Raw genomic sequence first — 25348 nt, forward strand, 5'->3', positions numbered from 1 at the left:
CGAAAGTGTGTTTTGAGCCCTGATTGCTCTTATCCTTTGGAGAAGGATTAGCCAAGGAGCCAGCATGATACTTCTCCCTTCCCTTCAATGCCTCATGTTCTCTCTTCCTTTTCACAGAGCCCTGGCTGGTGGGAGGAATTCTTCCAGGAAAATCAGAAAGACATTAAGTAGATGAGGCATTTCAGTGTTAACAGGGCAATGTTCACTAACATTATGTAATGAGAATAACCAGGGATGATATACAATTATAAACGCTCAGTATCAAATCAAAATGCAAACCATAAATCCATGCATCCGTTTTTGTTTTGAGGGAGATGTTTCTGATCAAAGTCTGTTTGGCTTAGAAGTGCTTCTTGGAAAACTGGTTTTTCCAGTAGCTCTCCCATCCTCCAAACTGCTGCAGACTCTAAGCAAATGTAAATGTTCAGCAATTGCCCATGAGGAAACCTTTTATCATGTAAATTGGCCACTTAACATAGACCAAAGAGAAAGAGGCTGAAACGGGATATTTGCAGAAACAATTCTACTTTAAATAGTAGTATCAATTTCAAAACGGAGGAGAAGAAAGGTTTGCGGCAAAAGCACTTTTGGGAAGTGCGGGGCAACAGTGTGCTGGTAGCGGACTGAGTGCTGATCCTCCTAAAATAAATGCAGAATGAAGAAGTCCCAACACAAAGCAGCAGTGAAAACAGGTGGGAATGCAGAATGGAAGACTGAGATGTGCTCAGAAACCAAGGAAAAAGACAAATGCAGAAAGGACCTCAGTCTTGTTTGGACTGTACTTCACTTTATTGGCCCTCATCCATCCTATTACCATCTTCAAATACCTGTTTTAGGACTTCCACAGCCCCAACTAACTCAGCTGTTACGGAGAAGTAGAGCTGAGTGTCATCTGCATATCAGTGCCCCCATACTCCAAATCCCCCCATGATCTAACCCAGTAGTTTCATGTAGATGCTAAACAGCATGTAGGACAAGAAGGAACCCTGTCGGGCCCCTTAGCATAAACGTCATAGGGCTGATCAGCAGTCCCCCAGCACCACCTCATGGAATTGGCCTGTCAAGTAAGAGTGGAACCACTGAAGCATGGTACCCCCCACTTCCAACTCAGCGAGCCTTGCCAGAAGGATAACGTGAGTGACAGGATTGAATGCCACAGAGATGCCAGAGAGAATCAATAGGGAAGCACTCTATCTGTCATTCTCTCAGCAAAGGTCATCCATAAGGGGGACCAAGTCCACGTCTGTCCCAAACACAGGCCTGAATCCAGATTTAAATGGGTCTAGATAATTTAGGATAAATTGGACCCAAATCTTACTGTCTTATGATGAATGGAACTGCATAGAAAGATAAACAAGTTTTGGGAGGAATCAGGTGGGCCACAAACTAGGAAGTCTTGCAAAAAAAATGGTGGGAGGATGGCCTATTCTCTCCTTAGTATGAACAGACTGGGCATATAAAGTGAGCATCTTTAGGTAAAAGTACCTTTCCTTCCATACTGTAATCCATGATTTAATGAAATATGATAGAGACTTTGGTATTTCTGAAAGAGCTTTAATAGGTCACAGAGCATTTGCAGTTAAATCCTCAATGCCTTCAGACATAAACCAAGAACAGGAATAATGTGTCTACTGCAAGCAGCTTCAGGTGACAATCCAGTTCCATCAATGGGATCAAAGAATGAGAGTTTTGCCATACTTTGAAACTTATAAAATAAATACACATAGGATTGTGCAGAAGCAGCATTGTATATGTCCAGAGCCAGTACCTGGCCTGTCCTCAGCTGAGGTGCCGTAACAAAGCCAGGACTTCCCCAATGCTGCAGGAGCTGAGTGGAACCCACCCACCTCCCTCGTACCTCAGGCAGCCGCTGCTGACTTGGCCAGAACTCCCAGGACTGGACCCGGGGCAGCAGGTATTTGCAGCAACTGGATGTGGGCCTCACCATCTCGCTCCTGGGCCCCAGATAGGGTTGCCAGCCCCCAGGTGGGACCTGGAGATCTCCCGCTTTTACAACTGATCTCCAACTGACAGAGATCAGCTCCCCTGGAGAAAATGGCTGCTTTGAAGGATAGACTCTATGGCATTGTACCATGCTGAGGGCCCTCCCCTCCCCAAACCCCGCCCACTCCTGGATCCACCCCCAAATTCTCCAGGTATTTCTCCAACCCAGAGTTGGCAACCCTAGCCCCAGAATTACAGGCTGATGATGGCATCATCTCCTGGCTCCAAAACAACAAAGATGATGCCATGGAAATGCGAGCCTCAGAAGCCATCAAACCAGGCCAGAGAGAATCTATAGGGAAGCCCTCCATCTGTCATTCTCTCAGCATGGAGGCAACCAGCAGAAGTCCAATCATGGTGGCCTGGGTGGGCCATGGAAGGAGCCCAGCCATGTAAGAACTTGGGAGGAGCCAAGCAGGGAAGGCCTGGCTGAAGGACTCCCAGGAACCGGCCAGTGAGGGAAAGGAGGAGTGTGCCATACTTTGGAGGAACAATGCTCCAAGAAAGAGAGGGACGACTTGGGTGGTGCAACCCTGTGCCTGCCTTCCTATTCTTTTCTTTTTTTTAATCCCCTGCAAGCAGTGTAGATTTATTATTTTTTTGTTACACCTAAACACTGCGGTGGCTCAAGTGGTTAAGACGCTGAACTGCAGGCTGTGGAAGGTCAGTAGTTCTGCAGTTCAAGACCCGGGTGCTGCAAGATGGAGTGAGCTCCCGTCTCTAGTTCCAGCTCCTGCCAACCTAACAGTTCGAAAGCAAGAAATTGCAAGTAGATAAATAGGTACCACTTCGGTGGGAAGGTAACAGCGTTCCGTGCGCCTTGGTGTTTAGTCATGCCGGCCACATGACCACGGAAACGTCTTCGGACAGCGCTGGCTCTTCGGCTTTGAAACGCTTTGGGAAGCAAAGGGGGGAGACGATTTGCATATGCATAACCATGCCCCCACCAGTGAGAGGACCCCCTCCCCTGCCAGGACTGGCACGGTACTGGAAGCCCTCTTTCGCCCAAACACCGACACTACACGCGGCTGCGTGAATGCTGCTACTGTTTATTGCTGCTTGCCTCAATGAATCCCACGGACCGCCTCCGCTTAGGGAGACGATGGGGTTGTTTTACTCAGGGATCGGTGAAGGCTGCTTTATTCCTGGGAAACTGGGACTGTTTGCACACCATGCCTTGTGGTTTAGCTGTGAATTAACTGTTTTGTTGTTTTGTTTCCATGCAAGCAGGTTTGACATGCATTGAGCTGTCACTAGGGCATCACATGCACATCTGAAGTGAACACCCACGGCTCTTACTTGTCTGACGTCATTGCTGCCCCCCCCCTATTTTGATTTGGCATTTTTGGTAAGTATAGGACAGGTCTTGGTATTTTTCCCTTTTCAAAGGAAAGAAACCCGTCCTCCAACGTTAGCTAGATTTAGACAGGAAGCACGGATGCCTCTGTCTGGATGGCGACACCCCGACACCGAAGACGTGTCCGCCTGCCTGCCTGCTCTTTCTGCTGACGTTGCCTGTCATGGACCCGGACTCTGTTCATGACCACACCAAACCAGATCACATAGGGGTCACCAACGCATGGACTTGGACATTCTTTTGCACCTGCCTGGCATGATGACGTTTCACTTCCATGCCAGCGCCTTGGAGTGGCACCCGCCACGTGGACTCAATGTTTTGTTGTCGTGGCAGGCCGAACTTTTAGTTCTGCCGCCGCGAAAGGGGGGACTGTAACGATATGAGCTTATGTTTGTATTTCTGTATAGTGGTGATGCTGCTTATGTGTGTCTCTAGCATGAATACCTATGCATTATGTATTCAGGGATTGCTGTATGTTGTGTGTTGCTTTGTTCTGCATCTCATGCTTGCCTAGAAATAGGCTGGCCTGGGCCTGCCGTTGCACATACGGACCATGTGCGTCCCTGGAATGTATCCCATGACTCTTTGGGATGGAGAAGACACCGCGCCATTGCACCCACTTGGAGAGCTATGGAAAATCCCCAGCGAACCCCGGCATTCTTGGAATGGAAAGAGCAAGTGACCCTACTCCCTTAATCTGGTTTGGAGATCTAAAGACAATAGCGTTTATGGCTTTGGAGCAGGAACCAGATCTGCAAATCAAGAGGTGTCCATGGGAACGGAAGATTCACACCTTGCCAAAAGGCACCTTTGATGTAGGAGTAGGATCTGCATATTGCCACCACCCCTTAGGAGAGCGTCATCCCCTTCGTCATCCCCTCGTCACCCCCTCTTCATCCAGTAGTGATAGTTTAGAGGACGGGTTTGATAGTTTATGGCTGGATAGCACATGCCCCAAAAAGAGTTTATTTAAGGAGAAACTCTCCTTTGTCTCTCTGGTTAACCCACCCTTCCCATAGCAGTGCACTAAGGTGCTACAAGTGACTCTACTACTTAAGTTCTCCGGAGTCGCGACCCAGAGAGCTCACACGTGGTTTGGCTGGTCCTACCTGTGTGCCTGGAGTTCACAAGCTGCTGCATTTCGGCTGCCCAGCGTTCCAAGGAGGAGAGTTCTTCCTCAGCTGGACCTCAGATGAGTATAGCCGTGCCCCATTGTGTCTTCCCCATTTTGATGCTTTTGTTATTTTCTATGCTGTAATTGTTCTAATGTACTATTGTAACTAAGGAGCTTGTATGAATTTGTGTGATTCCGATTTTGTATGCCTGATGAAAAACCTTTAGTAAAGACAACATTTATTTAAGGACTAGCGTGTTGTCTCACTTCCTGGGATATAGCCGAGCGTCTCATTCGCCATCCGACCTCTGTATAGACTGGTATAGAACTTACGCACAGCCACAAACACCCAATTTTCCTTGGTAGATAACTTGGATTGGGTCTCCAGGAATTTCCTGGAGAAGTTGGCATAACATCTGTTCCTGCCTTCCTATTCTGAGGCCTGGGGAGAATCTGGGAAAGTAAACTGGAAGGCTTACCCAAGCAAGGCAAACAAAAACCAGCACACACTTGCACAAAGGAAATGCAAACAATCAGGGATGCAAAAAAGGATTTTGAGGAACATATCACTAGAAGCATAAAGACCAACAATAAAGAATTATTTAAACACATTAGAAACAGGAAACCAGCCAGGGAAGCAGTTGGACCATTGGGTGACAATGGAATTAAAGGAGTATTAAAGGAGGATAAAGCGATTGATGAGGAGCTAAATGAATTCTTCCCATTGGTCTTCATTGCTGAAGAGACCTGTTCCTGAATGGATGTTTTCAGGAGGGGAGGATGTGGCTCTTAGGCTGGAAAAAAGATGGCGGCACACAGGGAGTGTTGGTGCTAGGCTCTCTGCAAGTTTCGGCAGTTTCATCATGCCAACACCCATGTGCGGACTCACATACCCTGATAATGGACTTTTAACATTGCTGGGAGCCAGTGGGACCGGAGGAACCAGCTGTATCTTCCCGCATCTGTTCCTGCCTTCCTATTCTGAGGCCTGGGGAGAATCTGGGAAAGTAAACTGGAAGGCTTACCCAAGCAAGGCAAACAAAAACCAGCACACACTTGCACAAAGGAAATGCAAACAATCAGGGATGCAAAAAAGGATTTTGAGGAACATATCACTAGAAGCATAAAGACCAACAATAAAGAATTATTTAAACACATTAGAAACAGGAAACCAGCCAGGGAAGCAGTTGGACCATTGGGTGACAATAGAATTAAAGGAGTATTAAAGGAGGATAAAGCGATTGCTGAGGAGCTAAATGAATTCTTCCCATTGGTCTTCATTGCTGAAGAGACCTGTTCCTGAATGGATGTTTTCAGGAGGGGAGGATGTGGCTCTTAGGCTGGAAAAAAGATGGCGGCACACAGGGAGTGTTGGTGCTAGGCTCTCTGCAAGTTTCGGCAGTTTCATCATGCCAACACCCATGTGCAGACTCACATACCCTGCTAATGGACTTTTAACATTGCTGGGAACCAGTGGAACCGGAGGAACCAGCTGTATCTTAGTGTCCCCGAGGAGCAGTACGATTGGCCTGGACGTGGCCTGGACATGGCCATGACTCACGAGGAAGCCATGGTGTTGATTGGAGACCCAGCTGAGGCTGGGATGCTTCTGACTGCACCCGCCAGCTGCCTGCTCTGCCTGCTCCGCCGACTGCCTGGCTAGTTTGGCGCGGACGCCACTTTTGACATCTTGGCTGCAGCTGAATTAAGGATACCAAAAAACTATTTTAAAAAAGCAGCCAGTACTGTTCATAGTGGAGCAGAAAAACATGTTTTTGGCTGTGCTCAGCATTACCTTACAATGTCACCTCTGCTAGCAGTTTAAAGGACTGCCTGCTATCCTATTAATATGGTTGACATTCCTGTTGGTGCCCTGATTGACCTCTGGAATAAAGAAATGCTGCAGGCAATAGACATGATAGCTCCAAGCAAGGCACCCCCTCTCAGAGACCTGTGCAGATCCTTGGTTCACTGAGCAGCTGTGGATTATGAAAAGACAAGTGAGACTGCTAGAGCAACAGTGACAAGACACAGGTTGGAGCTCATTTTAAAGCCTACTCCATGGTGATCAGGGGCCTATTGGGCTCAGGCCTACAGGAGGAGGTGGTCTGTTCTGCAGCCTGCTGTGATCATTTTGTTAAACACTTCTTGGATAAAACCTCTTGCATCTGTCCCAAGTTGGACTGTACCTTAGCAGTGACAGGATCAGATGGTTCAAGGGTACCGATTTATCCAGCTGTGCGGGATACCTTTCAGCTTGTCCAGTCTGAGGATATGGACAGGATTCTTGGAAGTTTGAGACCTACCATGTGCTTGAATGACCCTTGGCCCTTCTGGCTGCTTTAATCTGTGTGTGGGGGGGCACATTGTGAGGGGGATGCTCTAAATTTGAGAAAAATGTTTTTTCTCAGCTGCTAGAGCATCCCTCCACAGCGTGCCCTGTGCAATGATGTCACCAACCCGGTCTGCGTTCGCAAACACCTGGAGACTTTGGGGGTGGATCTGGGAGAGGGGAGGGTTTGGGGAGGGGAGGGGCCTCAGCATGATACAGTGCCCTAGAGCTCACCTTCCAAAGCAGCCATTTTCTCCAGGGGAGCAGATCTCTGTCAGCTGGAGATCAGTTGTAAAAGCGGGAGATCTCCAGGCCCCACCTGGAGGCTGGCAACCCTATGCCACCTCCAGGTGACATCATCGTACTGGGTACATCAGCATGGGTGGGGCTGCTCGGGGGCAGGGCTCCCCTACTGGCCAGCTGAGCAGTTGTGGATTGGGGCCCCGGAAAGTGGGTAACCTTTCTCAGCTGCTAGAGCATCCCTCCACACCGTGCCCTGCGCAATGATGTCACCAACCAGGTCTGGGTTCGCAAACGCCTGGAGTCTTTGGGGGTGGATCTGGGAGAGGTTTGGGGAGGGGAGGGGCCTCAGCATGATACATTGCCCTAGAGTTCACCTTCCAAAGCAGCCATTTTCTCCAGGGGAGCAGATCTCTGCCAGCTGGAGATCAGTTGTAAAAGCGGGAGATCTCCAGGCCCCACCTGGAGGCTGGCGACCCTATGCCACCTCCAGGTGACATCATCGTACTGGGTATATCAGCATGGGTGGGGCTGCTCGGGGGCACTGGCCAGCTGAGCAGTTGTGGATTGGGCCCCCGGAAAGTGGGTAAATTTTTTAGTGTTGATCTGGACTTGTACCTCCATATACATAGGCTAAACAAACCCAGGTATCCGTGTGGCCAGAAGACATCTGTTCGTTCCGTACTGGCAGGGGGACACCTCTGCACATTATGGCCCTGACATGTGTATACCGATTTGGGTAACACTTCTCACTAAAAGAATCCTGGTAATAATAATAATAATAATAATAAAAAAATAATTTAGGTGGGTAGCCATGAAGGACAGGACCTTTTTAGTTATGGCACTTCATTCATAGTATGAGTGCCCAGTTACTCTCCACCTAGCTGCCAATTTTCTAACTTGTTAAAACCAGACAAAAGCTTCTTTCCCCCGTAAACTGTTGTTTTTTCTCCAATCTAGTTTTGAGGACTAATAAATATTGATACTGAATATTTTTATTTTGCTGTATTTTGCTTCTGGTTTTAGTACAAGTTATTGTACTGCTCTGTTGTTAATAATGTCTGATACATCTTTTAGCTTGACATTCCTGTTTGAGTTTTAGTTTTAATGCTACTTTTCAAGCTATACTAGCTTTATTGTATTTATTGTATACTTGCTTTATTGATTTTTATTGGTACATTTGGTTGCATTTGCCATTCTGCTTAGCTAACAGTGGCATGTTCCATTGACAAAAGGCACATTTCTCCTATGCAAAAGGCTCTACCACCAGTGAAAGAGACTCTTGCATTTACTTCTTGACAAGTGGAGCATCTTGCCTCCTTCTTAGCTGACTGTAGTGATAGGATGGGCCATCTGGAGTTTTTGTGGACAGTGTAGTAATACAGACAGAAGACAAAAAAAAAAGGTCCTTCCACACTACAATGAGGCCTTGTTGATTGTATTGTGAGCTTTTTAGAGGAGAGGATGGCTGAACCTCCCTCCTGCATATTATTAGCAAATACATGTAATGTTGGTTGTTGTAAGTATCTTAATACAGGGACACAGGATCATCAACAACAGTTGAGATCGACTTTACCTTAAATAAACAGCTGGTTCTAGCAGGAGTGTAAAAAATAAGCAAGACTTCATTAGTGTCCGAACATTTCCTAGAGAACTTGGGAAGTGTCACCAACCCTGGCCTTTATTAGAAGCTGGCAACTTCTAGTTTATCTACAAGCCTGAATTTCCCCTTTGTCAAAGACCTGCTTACTGGCATGCGTGAATGTAAAATGCCGATTTCATCTGTCACATGACAACAGAAATTTCAAATTTCCTCCATGTTTAAATGTTATACTGAGCTATCCTGAGTGTGGTAAAATATTTCAGGCAGACCTTGGTCACTTCACACCACAGAACATGTAAAGTGACCTATTTCAACCTCAGTTGCTCAATAGTTCCTGTTCGTTTTATTAAACAGTTGCCGTCTGCACTTTCAGGTGTCAATACCATCTTCGTATACTTCCCTGTAATTACTTTCTGGCTACTTCACTATTTTGCTGTTGCCTCTGGTGCAGCCTCCCCAACGGATCCTAATTGCAGTTTCTGATTCCCCAGAAAGCCTTAAACAAGGCTGGGGTATTGTTGGCGGAGGTGTGTGCTTAGGCTAAGCGGGATTTGTTTATGAGGTGAGGAACTAAGGTGAACTGGTCAGTTTTTTAAAGGGTCCTTCACCTTGCAAAGTTGATGTACTAGTTTTTTCTTATGGCTGCTGAAGTATTCTAGGCCTGGGGAAGACAATTCTATGGTAAAAGGATGAGAGGGCTTTGCTTGTGGGGATGAAACAATGAAGGAGAGGACATAGCTCCGAGGTACAGCATCTATTACTATGTAGAAGGTCCCAGATTCGATCCCTGATATCTCTAACTAAACAAATTAGGTTGTAGGTGATCTGAAAGACCTCTTCCTAAGACCCTGGACTGCTACAGCTAGTCAGGGTACTGACCTTGGTAGACCAAGGGTCTAACTTAGTACAAGGCAACTTCATGTAGCTGTTTCCGTTTCTCTTTTATAGCTTATTTTGTCATTGGTTTTGTTGAGCTCAGTTCACTTGATATTTCAAATAATTCTTTTGTTTCTTTTATGCTGTACAACCTTTTGCAGCTGTACAATAGCTGTAGTGGTGGAGTTTCATTTCTTTGCCTTGCATTAGGTGAAATCAGTTCTACCCCAGGATCTGAGATGGTCAGGTCATTAAATGATGGGGGAGGAAACTATTTTTCCTGTATATGCACAAATGTGCATGTTTGAAATGACCTTGGTAACTTGGACTCAAGTGAACACCAAAATGGCAACACTTTTTTTTACTTCTTGACAAGGACTTGGGAGACCAGTTCAAATCTCCACTCTACCTTGGAAGTTTGGTGGATGATCTTGGGCCAGTCACACCTTTTTCAGCCTAAACCTACCTTGTGAAGCCGCTGTGAGGATAAAATGGAAGATGGAATGATGTGAGCTACTTTGAGCCCCCATTGGGAGGAAGGGGAAGTACCTGGATCTCCCCAGTGTTGTTTTAAGCTTCTCGCAGCTGAGGGGTGGTGTGAATGAATGGGGATAGAAGAGTTTAAGCCACCTGTATCCTGTCAGTGCAGTTACACCATATCTTTCGAAGATTGACAAAGCTCTTGCAGAACATGCTGTAAGATTTCTCTCAGGCCTTCTCCAGCACCTCCCAGGGCCAAAATTTTGCCAGAACTGGACACACAGAATATTATTTTCATAGTAATGAAGGAGACATGTAATAGGTATGGTTTGTAAAGTAAGTGTACAACAGGAGGAGGGTAGTGGCTTTTGTCTAGGTGTCGCAACTTGGAGCTATATCTTCTGCCAGCAAGGAAAGGCAAAGATATGGGATGAAAGAAAAGGCCAAAATGATTCTATGCCCACTTCTAGAAATTAGAGACCTACTCCGTCAAAAAGGCAACACAGATTTTTAATTGACTTCTCTTGTATTTAATGACTTAAAAATAAAATGAAGAGACACTCCACTGACATTGTTGGCCCAGAACTTTTTCTTCTCAGTGCATGTTAAGGGCAGCAAAACAGCTATGACACAGGTAATGGCATACAGTCCACCGCTCCCCAACAAGGTGATCTTAAGAAATAAGCAGATGAAAAAACTGTGATGACGCTGAATGAGCAAACATGATCAGCATTTCACTTGTACCCAGGTTAGGTTTCTTAACTAGGAAGCTAGCCTGGTCAAATAAGAACTCACCTAATAAATTATCACCTATTTCATTTGAATTCCAAGCTCAGTATTTCTTTAAAGAAAGGCTACTTTTGTGAGAGTCTTATGGAATTAGGAAAGGAATCCAAGAATGTTTGGAGATAAAAAAAGGATGAGGTGACAGCTCCCATTGGATTGAATGCATGGCTTTGGAGTTACTCAGCACTTTTTTTACAGGTGAGATCCTTGCAAACCACTGCTGCTCATTCTATGCCAACCTCACAGGGTTGTTGTGAGGATAAAATGAGATCTCATTTACATTGTCCAGACCTCTTTTGGGAAAGGATGGGATACAAATGTGACAGATAAACCAAAGAATACATATATATGAATATAATTCAGGTAACAAAGGTCATTTGTACCAAAGCATTAGCACATCAAATGATTGTGAAGTAACAGGAATTAAACTCAATAGTGGTAACTTGGGGAAATTCTGTTTTTTGAAATCCAGAAGAACTGATAATTCAACATCTGGCTCCTTATTTTATAAAGTGTGGTGTTGTGCAGGACATTGTAGGACAGGCACCAAGATATTTATTTAATCTGTTTTCCACACTCATTTCTTCCTGAAGGTAGGTAATGATAAAATATAAATTGCAGGAAGAACAGAATGGATGAAATAGCATGACAGATACTAAACCTCCCACTGGAGATGGAATGGCTGTACTTGGGGAAACAACATTTCTAAGGGACGGAATCCTTTTTCTGATTTGTGGCATTATCTACCAGCATGCTCTGATGCACTTTAATGGGGTTTCTGCAAGAGATTTTCCCAATAGATTGTCTCATTATGGGGATTACCTACTTGTGGTGTCACTTCAGAACCCTAATGAAAGCCATCAGATATAAGAATTCTTCCCACCCCCTTCCTCTGTTCGAGCTCTTATGGTATAATAGAACAAACTGTTCTCATTTCCCTCTTAAGTTTCTTAACACACACACACACACACACACACACACAACTATATCTATATGTGATAAAGACCCATAAATGGAGTGTGACATATATGAAACTTCTGTATGGTTTTATAAGAAAATAAATCATTTTTTCCCAGTTAAGGATAATTTTCATTCATTGTCCTACATTTCTTAGATCATCTTGCATCTTCATGTCCACGTTCAGTGATGCATCCTTTTTGGCCAGTGCAGGTTTTTCATCGCTCTTTCATGTTCATGCTCCACACACATGCATTCAGCAACAAATTTCCATATATGCACATGTCCTACTTTACCTTCAGTGATTACTCATATAAAATGATATGCAATATATGGATACCGCTTGTTTTCCTCCGATCCTTCCACGCCTCTTTAATAAGGTTGGCATTTATGAAGAAGACATTCCTGTAGAGCACCTAAGTATTTTTGGACAGAAGAAAATGTCTTCCACTTTAAAAATAAAGCATAAACCTTTCTACTCTTGCACTTAAGAAATATGTATATATAATATGTGTATATAGATATAAGTATAGCTTTTATTTAGTACCAACCCAAAAACTTCAGTTTTCAACTGTTGCTATAATTCATTTATATATATTTTTTTCATTTAAATTTTTTTCTTTAAAAAATGATCCATGGAAATGAAAAGGGTGCTTTTTTAGAATGTTCATCACATAATGCAGGATGAGGGCAGTTAAGACCACACCTCTCAACTGAACAGAGACTGCAAAGTGCTGGCCCTTTGAAAATAGGTGTGAAAAGAAAAGTATAGATGTAACACAGGCTAGTTGAACAGGAAACATCATATGAGCTGGAAAAATATTATCAGTGCTTTCTTTAAGAAAAAAGAAACCCAAACTACCCGAGGGGAACTGGTGTTCAGTTTGCTTAGTATATAAGATGCCAGTGCACTATAGTAACCAGAGGTGTGTCATCATCCATGAGATCCTACTCTGCCTTACAAGAGATGAGGAAGTCATCTGGCCAAATGCAGGCTTACCAAATTACATCCCAGATGCTTCAGGTGATGATGGGAAGCCACGTCCAACTCACAAAGCCTTCCCATAGCTGAGGCACTAGGCCTCTGAGTCACAAGGTGCTGTCACACATGCTAAATAATGCAGTTTTATTCAACTTCAGCAACCGTTTGCAAGTGGATTTTGCCATTTCACACAGTAAAATCCAGTTACAAAGTGCACTGAAAGTGGGTTGAAAGTGTGTTATTTAGTGTGTGTGAAAGCACCCACAGTGAGGACTTCTTTTCACAAATGGGTTGTTAAAAGAGCCACAGATGCGTCCCTGATGCAATCTGGCATGCTTACTCAAGACGAATTGCCAGAATCCTTTCCTGGTTCTCAAGTGTTTTTAAGAACAAAGTAAACCCAGGAAGATAATGCTTAGAAGACTTTGAGTGGCATTAACACCTCAAAGGTTTCTCATATGCACCAAAAAATGTGAGAACAGCAAATTATTTACACAACGTCATTTCCACTTTAAAAAAGAAACAATTTCCTTCCCTTTCGTAGATGGACAAACTGCCTACCATGACTAAAAAAGAAACTTGTGCTGGTTTTTCCTGGCTCCTGTTTTCCACACTGCAGGCTTTCCCCCCTTTGTGTTGGTTTATTTACTTTTTATAAATGACTTATCTCTTGTGGTTGTTGTTCTCTGCAGTGACAAAAGCTTTAAGTAAGTTCATTACACAAAGAAAGTTGCCATATTCAAAATATACAAGTTAGATACAATATTGTTAAAGGTCTTTTTTTTCTGTTTGTTTTTTTAAATTTTAGTAGCCCAGGCAGGTGATCAGATTGCTACATGCTCCAGCCATCAACTGTATTTTTTCCTGCAGCGGTGTATGTTTGTGTGTGTGTTGTCTTTGTGTTTAAAACACAACAGTCTGACATTGTAACTCTAAAATAAAGTGAAAAAGAGCAAGTCTCTTGACAGACATTGTTTATGCAATGTAAAAAAAAGTAGCATTTTCATCTCCAGCACTGATTCTGGCTTGAGATTTGGATGGGCTGATCATTTCCCAGTGTTTCTGAGTACTACAAAGGAAAACAGACCAACCCAGGGCCAAACCAGATGAGAAAGATGAATGTACAGTGGCTGCTCTGAAGATAAGGGGAGGGCTGCTGGGGAAGAGGGTGTCTAACCCTTTCCGCTCATACCTTCTGCATACCCTAAAATGCCCATCCAAAGCAGCAATTTACTCTGCATGGGGGAAAATACAGGTGCAAGCACCTGGACCTATCTTTCTGCCTGCACAGAGTAAACTGAAGCTGTGGAGGAGCATTTTAAATTGTGGAAGAAGCATTTTAGGGGAAAAGGTTAAATAAATAGTCCCTTAATCTTCAAAGCAGCTGCCTGGACCTGCTGATTAGCTTATAACAAATCAAGGAAGAGTCTATATACAGATTCTCAGCATCTTATCTGTTTTGGCTCTAAGAATCACACCCTCAAATATATATAAAAATGTTTGTTTTCCATCTGATTCACGACATTTAGTAAGGCGGAGGAAGGAACAATGTTGAGATCAGCAGCAACTGAAACAAACAGGAACTTTGAATGTTGCTGAAGTTTTGGATTTGACTGGATAGGATCAGTGGCTGGGATGATGTTGTTGGCTTCATTTTAGTTATCTTGAACTTTGTTTTTGTGATAGTTTTGCCCTTCTTAAAGCCCAGTTCTCCTACCATCTGGGCAGCTATGGAATCTTGATTGATAGCTGTCGCTTCTTGTTTGACAACACTCTGAGTACTGGTGTCTAATGAGGTAACGGAGGAGGGGGAGCCCTCCCATCCAATTTGATCATCATCTTCTTCACGGCTTAGAATCCTCTGATGTAGCAATAGGCTTCCAGGGTGGCAAACAAAATGTACAGGAGCCACAGGCTCACAAAGAGCAAAGTTGTGGCAAGTCTGCACCCTTTGGGGCCCCCTAGTTCTCCTCCAAGGTGAGGCCGTCTTCGGTACAGCAGGACGCTGATGCAGACAAAAGCAAAGATGGTGAACAATGTCACAGAGAAGGCGAGACTGCCGGCAGACACGTGGAACTCCTGTCCCTTGGAAGCCCAGTAGAGGGCGGCCACTGACCATGCCAGTCCAATGCCCAAGAAGACGTTGACAGCATTACTGCCCGTGACGTTGCCGATGGAAGCATCTGCATACATGTCTTGGACGGCGGCTGCTTTGCTAGCAAAAGTGTCTGAAAGGGAGAGGAGAAACTAGGGCATGGGTAACAAAGAAACAGGGAGACAGCAATGCTCAATTGGGGCAAAGAGCTACTATTGATAAAGGGAAGATGGAGGTATCTTGTTGGGATGCAAGGGAAAGGACCATCAATTTAGTCCTAATTCTTGCAAGGATATGTGTCTAGGTTATAGCTTTGCCAATGGCATGGGGCTCCACAGGACTGAATCCTCCTGCATTAAACCCCCCCCCGCCGCCAACTGTCCACAGAGAAAATTGTCAGGGAGAAGGGTAGGCTAGAATACTCCTTCCTGACCACTATCTTTCTATGTGGCAGCAAAATGTTATATGAAGGAGTATTCATGTGAGCCTCCAAATGTAGACGTAAGAGCAGCTGTGCTGCATCTGACTAATGGTACAACTAGTCAAGAATCCCATTTTCCTGCCCTGACCTGGATAGCCCAGGCAAGCCCAATCTCGTCAGATCTCGGAAGCCAAGCAGGGACGACCCTAGCGAGTTATTGGAAGGGAGTCCTTCAAGTAATACCAGGGCCCGGGATGCAGAGGCAGGTAATATAAAAGCCACCTCTCTGAAACGTCCAAACCCCACTAGGGGCTGCCAGAAGTCACCATGGCTTCCAGGCATGCAAGCACACAAACACACACACACAAATCCCATTTCCCATAGTGGTCAGCCAGATGCTTCTGGGTCAAACACACAGAACCCTCAAGATCAACCTGAGGAGTTAATTGGGAGTCTGTGATGAGAAGGGGAAACTGGCAAAAATCTCTCCCTCTGCTCCGCTGATGGAAACTGAGTTTAGATTTAACTCATTCAATTAACATCTATTACTGGCACTTTACCAGGGATACTGGTCTAGTCATACTGGGCCATTTTACAATGATTGCCATCCGCACTTCATTAATTGTACTTAATCTGCACTTTATATACTATTGTTGCAATTTTATCTGTTTTTATTGTACTTTTAATTATTGAACGCCGCCTTGAGCCTGCTTGTCAGGCAAGGTGGGATAGAAATCGAAATAAATAAATGATAAATAAATAAATAAAATGCTCTTGAAAGGCCTAGAAGCAGGGACTAGAGGTCAAAGCCTCCCTGTGTTGTTGTTTCCTAGCACTGGTATTCAGAGGGTTCTGAATACTGCCTCTGAACATAGAGGTCATATTTACTCATTATGGCTAATTCCACTGGTGGACCTATCTTCCAAGAAACTGTCTGATTACTTTTTTAAAACAACTATACTAGTGATCATCACTGTGTCCTGTGACATTAAGTTACTCTTTGAGTAAAGAAGGACTTGTGTCTCTCATAATTCTATTGCAAATCAACTTCACTGGGTGCTCCAGAACTCTAGTGTTATGGCAGAGAGAGGAAAAGTTCTCTTTAATCACTTGCTCCACCACATACATCACTTTACAACCATCATGGTTGTTTCTTCTCTAAACAGGCCCAAACGCCTTAGTTTTTCCTTGTAGGGATGTTTAATCATTCCTTGTAGGGATGTTTAATCATTATGGTTGCCCCTTTCTGCCTTTTTCAGCACTTTGGTATACTTTTTGAGATATGGCAACCAGAACCATAGCTAGGGTTGCCAAGTCTCATCTTGTTCCGGAGCGGGGGACACCCGGGCCGATCCCGGAGCGCACGCCACATCCATGTCACCAGGAAGTGATGTGACGACGCTGGGCACGCTGGGGGCGGGGCCATGACCATCCAAGGGAAAACTATAGAGTTATCCCTCGGATGACTGTGGCCCCGCCCCCAGTGTGCCCGGCGTGGTCACGTCACTTCCTGGTGACGTGTACGTCGGGGTGGAGTTCCCCCTGGGGCCTGATCCGGTGGTGGCGGGGAATGGGCCTCTGGGGCGGGGATTTCCCCGTCCGCTGGGGGGACTTGGCAAGCCTAACCATACCCAGTACTCCAAATACTGTACCAGAATAATAAGAGCCAGAGCATTATACTAGCCATCATTAAGAAAATCCCTTCCCTAATATAGAATTTGCCCCGTTCAGTGCTGCCAGAAGTGGTATAGATTTGCCACCTTACTGAGAACCCCAGAGTCATTCCAAGGGCAATTAATGTGACTACTTGAAGAACTACTTGGCAAGTGATCAGCCTATCACTTCACTTCCCATTAAGAGATATGGTGCAAACCTGAAATGAATTGCTATATTTAATTCAAAGTCCATGGTGTAATGGGGAATCTGTGTTAATCTTCCCAGGGCAATGCTTGCCCCATGTCTCAGGAAAGTAGGCAAGGAAGTAAATGTGGCTTTTTTTGACTGAGTGTAATTGTGAATGTGGCTCACCACGTGCCACAAATGGACTGTGTGAATTACCCCCAAGGGAGAAAGCTGCATGTAGTTCTTATACATGGTTCCTTCCAGTATCACTTAATCCTGCCTTTTCTTGCTCCTTCTTCTCTGCACAGCCTTTCCCTCAAAGTTGATTTCCCCTCATTTTGAAAAAGTGTCTGATAAATCATTTAAATAAATAAATCTTACTTCTAGATGAAATGATGCATGCAACTGTGGCCTTTACTTTTGTAATTTATACAGTAACTCTGGGGTCCCTGACCTTTTTGAGCTTTCAGGCCCCTTTAGGATTCTGACACCAGGTGGTGGGCATCACTACAAAATGGCTGCTGCAGGAGATGATGCCAGTCATAGACTGGCTGCCACAAGAGGCAGAGCCAACCACACAATGTTAGGGAGTGAGGTCAGACATAATTCTAAGCTCTGCTTAACAAGATGTTTATAATGTTGTTTAAAAATATTTTCCTGCGTGCACACAGCTCACTTTCATAAGCCCTGCTAGGCAAAAGCCCCTCCCTATCTAAAAACACTTGGTGGGCACCAGGACAGGTGCTGACAGGTGCCCTGGCACTCATAGGCACCAAGCTTGGGACCCCTGCAGTAACTAATCCGGGAAAAAAAGCAAACTAGCTCCCGGATTAAAGCTTACATGGCTCCTTAAAAACAGCACTTTGTAATGTAGTTCCATGTACCAAACACAAAGTTTTCCCGCATTCTTCTATATTCCATTACCCCTTCCTGATCTCCACAAGGGCTGTCAGAGCTCTGCAGAAAAATATCCACACATGGTGGGGGTGAAATAAGATAGGGCAAGAGCATGAAATCAGGCCTTCCTCTTCTGAAGGGCAGCTCTGCTGAGGAAGGTGGGCCATTTTATTCTTGTCATTCTTCACACCAGGCCATGGGCCTGCCTGTGTGACTGCTGCTCTGCAAGCATCCCAAGACCCTAGGAATGATCATTGTGGGTGTCAGAAGGGGCTGCAGGAATGGAGGTGAATGCAGGAAAACTCTGTGTGCCATCTGTCCATGGATGGCTGGAGACATTCCAGTTCCTAGCTCACTATGTACACCCTGAAAGGAAATCAGAAAATATGGGATAGATTTATGAGTGACCCTTCAGACATGCACATAACAGGGGAAAAGTGCACACTCTCAGGTAATATATATGAGCTCTCAGTTTGTCATATGCACATAGGTTTGGAAGCTGCAGCACATAGTGAATTCTAAACATATATACATAATGTGTGCATGTTTTTTCTTGGCAAATGTATGTTGCTATTTCTGTTTACTGTTGTGTAACAATAACAGTATGACTGCGATCAGACGAACTGTTTGATCTGATGTTGCTGTTATCCCTCATATTTAAATAGAACATTAACAGCATCATCAATATCCCGTTTCCCAGTTGTCACCCTCCCTCCTCACACCATTCTGATTGCGGGGTCTTTTGACACCGGGGAAAGTCTGATCTTTATGGATGTAGCTGGTTTTAGCCCGCATTTCTAGATGTCTGAACTCTCTATCTGGGAAGTCTGAACCTTCCCTTCTGTTTTTGCTCCTTTACAAAAAAACCAGTTAGCAATGTGCGCATCATCAGATCTTTGTGCAAGGGTTTTGCTTGTGTGCTTATTTGCGGCAATATTTTGTTGTGATCGGGAGCCCATGGGGGTTGTTTTAGAGTGACAAATTCAAGAAAAACAACCCTTTCTGCCATTTCTTGGGGTGGGACGGTGCTGGAAATAGTACCTATTTAGGCTCCCATATTGGCAGCCATCATCAGATCTTTGTGCAAGGGTTTTGAATCATTGCTTGTGTGCTTCTCTGCTGCAATATTTTGTTGTGATCGGGAGCAATGTTCCCTCTAAGCTGTGGAGTCTTGTGAGCAAAAATTCTACTTTGTGAGCTACTGGTATTAAAGTTGTGAGCAAGCGATTTGGCAACTGCATAACTTAGTTTGCTCTGGAGCCGTCCTTCCTGAGCAAAGAGAAAAATGTGTGAGCCGGAGGCTAAAAAATTGTGAGCTAGCTCACACTAACTCAGTTTAGAGGGAACATTGATCGGGAGCCCATGGGGGTTGTTTTAGAGTGACAAATTGAAGACAAACAACCCTTTCTGCCATTTTTTGGGGTCGGAAGGTGCTGGAAATAGTACCTATTTAGGCTCCCATATTGGCAGCCAGGATTCTGCCCCCAGAACTTTACTCCAAGCCACTTCATAATATTGCTCTGGAGGGAAAGCTCTATAGGGAGAGGGAAAGGGAAAACTTCCCTATGAAATGAGTGGGAAAGGGAATAAAATCAGGTAGGAAAGGTAGTGATTTCAGGTGGAGAAATACAGTTGTATAGGAACCAATGATCACAGTACTTGGCAGAGGGACTGCAGAGCTATCAAAAAGGAGCTGGTGCTTCAGCTATGCGCTTATGCACGTGTGTGAAAAACAAAAAACAGGCTGCTGTCCACCCTCCCGCTCCACAGTTACTGTGCAGCGATAATCTGGTCAACCACATGGTGAGCATGCAGAGCAGTGGGTTAAGGGTGGATGTTTAGACAAAATTCTCCAGCACAAAAAGATAAGGATCAAATTACAGGCGTGGCCAAAACATGCTAAGCCTGTCATCTAACTGCAGCCCATGTGTGAAACAGCCCTAAGGTTGCTGCTTCTCTTTTTCTTAGAGCAGTCATTTTTGTGTCATCCCTGGAGGCAGCAGAATAAGTATGTTGGGTTTTTTTGGTAGCATAGATAAATGGGGAGTGGCACGATAAGTGAACATCTTTACATGCTGAATAGTGGGACTGTGAATGACGAAGTAGTATGGATCAACAAAGTTCCCCATAAACCTCCTCACCTGGAACTGAAGTACCAAAAGCCACAAAGACAACAGCAGTCACTGAGTCCTTAAGGCCAATAGTGCAGCCAAAATGAGAAGCCAGGTCTCCAATGATGGCGGTGAGCATGCCAATGATCATGATGGACACAATAAAACAAGCCCAGCCATTGCAGTATTCAGTGGGCGGGACACAGGCAAAGAGCACCTTCCAGAAGACAGTCAGGAAGTGCATGACATAGTCAAAGCAGGAGGGCAGACGCTCCTCGCCAGATTCGTCTTCGTCTTCATCTCCTGCTGCAGACAATGGAAAACAAGACATACAAGATCAGTGGACTTTGCAGAAATCCTGAAATCTCTACCAGCACTCCCTTTAGTCCACTGCAGCCAAAGAAGTCATAGACCCTCATTGTACCAGAATGTCTCATGAAATACAGGGATCATGTTTCGTTTCTGTATCTGAAAGGGATGGGTGTGTTTGGGAAGAAAGGTTCTGCCTGTGCTACCAGAAAAACTCCAGCACAGACTTTGGGGGGTATTTTCATAGGCAGTCAAGAGGCCTGTATTGGTTACAGCCTCATACAAATGAATGAGGCACCAGGGCCTGGTCCTTGGTGACAGCTGTGCCTGATTTGGAAGACTATGAAATACCTACTGTCTGCTGCCTGAGTGACAATGAGAAATCAATCATTCTACTCATGATAGTTCTTGCTTTTGAACTTACCTGCTGTACAAAGAGACCATGAACAGATACAAAATGCTGTTTTATTTTCTTGTGGTTGATATTCCTCTACTAACAGAATGACCAGGGACACATACATGCATTCAGCAGGCCATCAGCAGTCCCCTCTGCATGCCTGGAGGCACACAATAGAGCCACCTAAGCAGGTCTGCTCTGCTGAGCACTGGAAATTCTACAGATGAGAACCGTGATAGAAGAAATGCAGGATACACATGGCGATACCATTTTCCTACATCAGACATTGTGTGTGGGCTCAGTGCCTTACCTGTCCTCAGCCAAGGAGCCTGTAGCACAGCCAGGGATTTCCCTGAAGTTGTAGGAGCTGAGTTGGACCGGCCCAGTTCCCTCATAACCTCATATATCTGGGTTAGCCAGAACTCCCAACTCTGGGCAGCAGGTAGATGCAGCAACTGGGCATGGGCCTCATCACCTCCCTCCATAGCCCCAGAGATTTGGGCATCAGTTGCTGATGTCATCTCCTGGTACCAGGACAACAAAGGTGATGCAAAGGAAGAGTAAGCCTCAGAGACCATTAGATCAGCTGCCAAAAATGAAGGCAACCAGGAGAAGCCCCAACCATGATGGCCCGGGTGGGGCATGGAAGGAGCCCAGCTGTGCAAGAACCTGGGGAAAGCTAGGCAAGGGAGGCCTGGCTGAAGGTCTCCCAGTAACTGGCTAGTGGAAGAAAGGAGGAGAGCCAACAAGAACATAAGAACATAAGAACATAAGAGACGCCAATGTTGGATCAGGCCAAAGGCCCATCCAGTCCAACACTCTGTGTCACACAGTGGCCAGAAATACCAGTGCCATCAGGAGGTCCAGCAGTGGGGCCAGGACATTAGAAGCCCTCCCACTGTTGACCCCCCCCCCAAGCACCAAGAAGACAGAGCATCACTTGCCCCAGAGCCCCTAGCTATACCTTGTGGCTAATAGCCACTGATGGACCTCTGCTCCATATGCTTATCTAATTCCCTTTTGAAGCCGTCCATGCTTGTAGCACCCACCACTTCCTGTGGCAGTGAATTCCATGTGTTAATCACTCTTTGGGTGAAGAAGTACTTCCTTTTATCCGTTCTAACCCGACCGCTCTGCAGTTTCATGGAGTGCCCACGAGTTCTTGTATTGTGAGAAAGGGAGAAAAGTACCTCTTTCTTTACCTGCTCTTTCCCATGCATAATCTTATAAACCTCGATCATGTCACCCCTCAGTCGTCTTTTCTCCAAGCTAAAGAGCCCTAAGCGCTTTAACCTTTCCTCATAGGGAAAGTGTTCCAACCCTTTTATCATTCGAGTTGCCCTTTTCTGCACTTTTTCCAAAGCTATAATATCCTTTTTAAGGTGTGGTGACCAGAACTGCACACAGTATTCCAAATGAGGTCTCACCATTGATTTATATAGGGGCATTATTATATTGGCTGATCTGTTTTCAATACCCTTCCTAATAATCCCCAGCATAGCATTGGCCTTCTTTATTGCAGTCACACACTGTCTCGACATTTTCAGTGAGTTATCCACTACAACTCCAAGATCTCTCTCTTGCTCAGTCTCTGCCAGTTCAGACCCCATCAATGTGTATTTATATTTAGGATTTTTGGCTCCAATGTGCATCACCTTGCACTTGGCCACATTGAACCCCATTTGCCATGTTGACGCCCACTCGCCCATCCTTGACAGATCCCCTTGGAGTGCCTCACAATCCTCACTGGTTTTCACCACCCTGAACAACTTTGTATCATCCGCAAATTTAGCCACTTCACTGCTTACTCCCATCTCCAAATCATTAATGAACAAGTTAAAAAGCAGTGGACCAAGTACTGATCCCTGCGGTACCCCACTGCTTACCACCCTCCACTGAGAAAATTGCCCACCTACACTCACTCTCTGTTTTCTATGAACTAGCCAGTTTTTGATCCATAAAAGGACTTGTCCTTCTATCCCATGATTTTTGAGCTTACTTAAGTCATAGAACCTCACTGTACCAGAATGTCTCATGAAATACAGGGATCATGTTTCGTTTCTGTATCTGAAAGGGATGGGTGTGTTTGGGAAGAAAGGTTCTGCCTGTGCTACCAGAAAAACTCCAGCACAGACTTTGGGGGGTATTTTCATAGGCAGTCAAGAGGCCTGTATTGGTTACAGCCTCATACAAATGAATGAGGCACCAGGGCCTGGTCCTTGGTGATAGCTGTGCCTGACTTGGAAGACTATGGAATACCTACTGTTTGCTGCCTGAGTGACAACGAGAAATCAATCATTCTGCTCATGGTAGTTCTTGCTTTTGAACTTACCTGCTGTACAAAGAGACTATGAACAGATACAAAATGCTGTTTTATTTTCTTGTGGTTGATATTCCTCTACTAACAGAATGACCAGGGACACATACATGCATTCAGCAGGCCATCAGCAGTCCCTCCGCATGCCTGGAGGCACACAATAGAGCCACCTAAGCTAGGCAAGGGAGGCCTGGCGGAAGGTCTCCCAGTAACTGGCTAGTGGAAGGAAGGAGGAGGGCCAACAAGGATGGAGGATGAGACTGGAGGAAGTGGTGCTCCAACCCCTTGCCCAGATAATGCAGGCCAGGTAGGTGAGGCTGGGGCTGACTGGTGGGGGCAGTGTGGAAGCACAAATGGTGGTTCCAGAGCCAGGCCAGGGAGGAGCAGGAAGGAGAAGTGTGCCATACTTTGGAGAAATATTGCTCCAGGAAAGAGAGGGGGGACTTGGGTGGTGCAACCTTGTGCCCCCCTTTCTACTCAGAGGCCTGGAGAGACCCTGGTTAATTAAAGCAGCACAAAGGTTGAGGGCTGGTGGTCATGCCAGTGAGGGAAGAGTGTCACACATCTTTTGAATTCTGAAGCCATGCTAGCCCCTACTGCCACCATCAGGCTCAACAAGAAGTGCTATATCCAGATTCCGAACTCTGCAAATCAAGAATGATCAGAATTGCTTCTTATTTACTATTCTCTATCTAGTTTCTGGATAGTATATATACAGCTCCAGGAAGTATCCAAATTTGTTTGTGATAGGTGGACATGACTCTTGCTATTTCCTGATATGAGCGTGTTTTCTTTGATGTATAGAACTCCAGATCTGCTTTGCCCCTGACTGTCTCAAAGGCATGAAGATGTGGTCTTGCCATGAATTACTAGAAGCTGATTCTTATACCCATAACATTCAGATATAGACGACCTATAGGACTACAGTCCTGTAGTGTACTTAGGGACAGTCGTTAGAGAGACACCCCTCCAAACAAACCACAGGGGGAAAAATTCTTTCTACCTAGAGGACTTCTTTACGGCTGAAAGAATAACGATTGCTGTTGGCTTAACCCTACTTTTCTCTGCTTCTTTAAGGTTCTAGTGGTGGGGCAGGTGAAAGTGGTTAAAGATGGCACTGGGGTCCCCCATGCTCCACAGTGGTATCAAGCTATTTGAAAGGGCTCCAAGAGGATCTCCACAAACTGGGTGAGTGGGTGACAATGTGGCAAATGAAGTTCAGTGTTGGTAAATGTAAGGTGATGCACATTAGGACAACCCCCCCCCCCACTTCAAGTACAGGGCAATGGAGTCTGAACATCCTGAGACTGAGAGGGAAAAAGATCTTGGGGTCTTAGTGGATAGCTCAATGTAAGTGTCAGCCCAGTGTGCTGCAGTGGTGAAAAGGGCAAATTCTATGTTAGGGTAGAAAAGAGCAAGAGTCCCGTAGCACCTTAAAGACTAACAAAACATGTAGCAGGGGATGAGCTTTTGTGAGGCACTGCTCACTTCTTCATCTTGATCTATGTTAGGGATTATTAGGAAAGGGATTAAAAATAAAATGGCCAATATTATAATGCTGCTGTATAGATCTACGGTGTACTGTGTACAGTTCTGGTTACCATATCTCAAAAAGGACATTGCAGAGCTGGAAAAAGTACAGAGGAGGGCAACCAAGATGATTAGAGGGCTTGGAGCACCTTCCCTATAAGGAAAGGCTGAAGAGTCCGGGACTTTTCAGTTTAGAAAAGAGATGACTAAGGGGGGACATGATAGAGTGTTATAAAATGATGCATGGGATGGTATAGAGAGCTGACAAAGACAAATTTTTCTCCCTCTCCCCAAATGCTAGAACTCAAGGGCATCCAATGAAACTGATGAGCAGTAGGTTCAGAGAGTGATTAAAGTGTGGAATTCACTGTCAGAAGATGCAGTGATGGCTACAGGAACATACAGCTTTAAAGGGGGAATAGATAGATTCACGGAAGACAGTTCTACCAATGGCTACCGTCACGGTGACTGAGATGATCTTCCACATTCACAGGCACTAACCCTCTGAATCCCAGAGCCATGAGGCAATATCAGGAGGAAGTCTTGGCCTCTATGCCTGTTGTTGGCTCTCCAGAGGAACTGGTTGACCACTGTGTGTGATAGAATGCTGGATTAAATGGACCACTGGTTGACCCAGCAGAGCTGTTCTTATGTTCTTATGAAAGCATGTTAGTAACAAGAGAGCCATTTTTAATTTT

General features: G+C 45.1%; 1 protein-coding gene across 5 annotated transcripts in view; it reads right to left on the minus strand.

The window, feature by feature from the left end:
- Positions 1-13832: 13832 nt before the first annotated feature.
- SLC8A3 (solute carrier family 8 (sodium/calcium exchanger), member 3) overlaps positions 13833-25348 on the minus strand; it is a 244412-nt gene continuing 232896 nt past the window's right edge. For 3 of the 5 annotated variants that reach the window (XM_015407997.1, XM_015407995.1, XM_015407996.1), the window contains exons 7-8: positions 20128-20403; positions 13833-14959 (exon numbers count right to left, since the gene is read on the minus strand). In XM_015407997.1, coding sequence (XP_015263483.1) covers positions 14583-14959; positions 20128-20403 — 653 coding nt within the window. In that variant the 3' untranslated portion in view covers positions 13833-14582. The remainder of the gene's footprint in view (positions 14960-20127; positions 20404-25348) is intronic. The other 2 variants (XM_015407999.1, XM_015407998.1) reach the window with 1 other exon arrangement.

Source organism: Gekko japonicus, unplaced genomic scaffold (assembly GCF_001447785.1).
Source record: "Gekko japonicus isolate JY-2015 unplaced genomic scaffold, Gekko_japonicus_V1.1 scaffold1, whole genome shotgun sequence".
NCBI classification, from domain to species: domain Eukaryota; kingdom Metazoa; phylum Chordata; class Lepidosauria; order Squamata; family Gekkonidae; genus Gekko; species Gekko japonicus.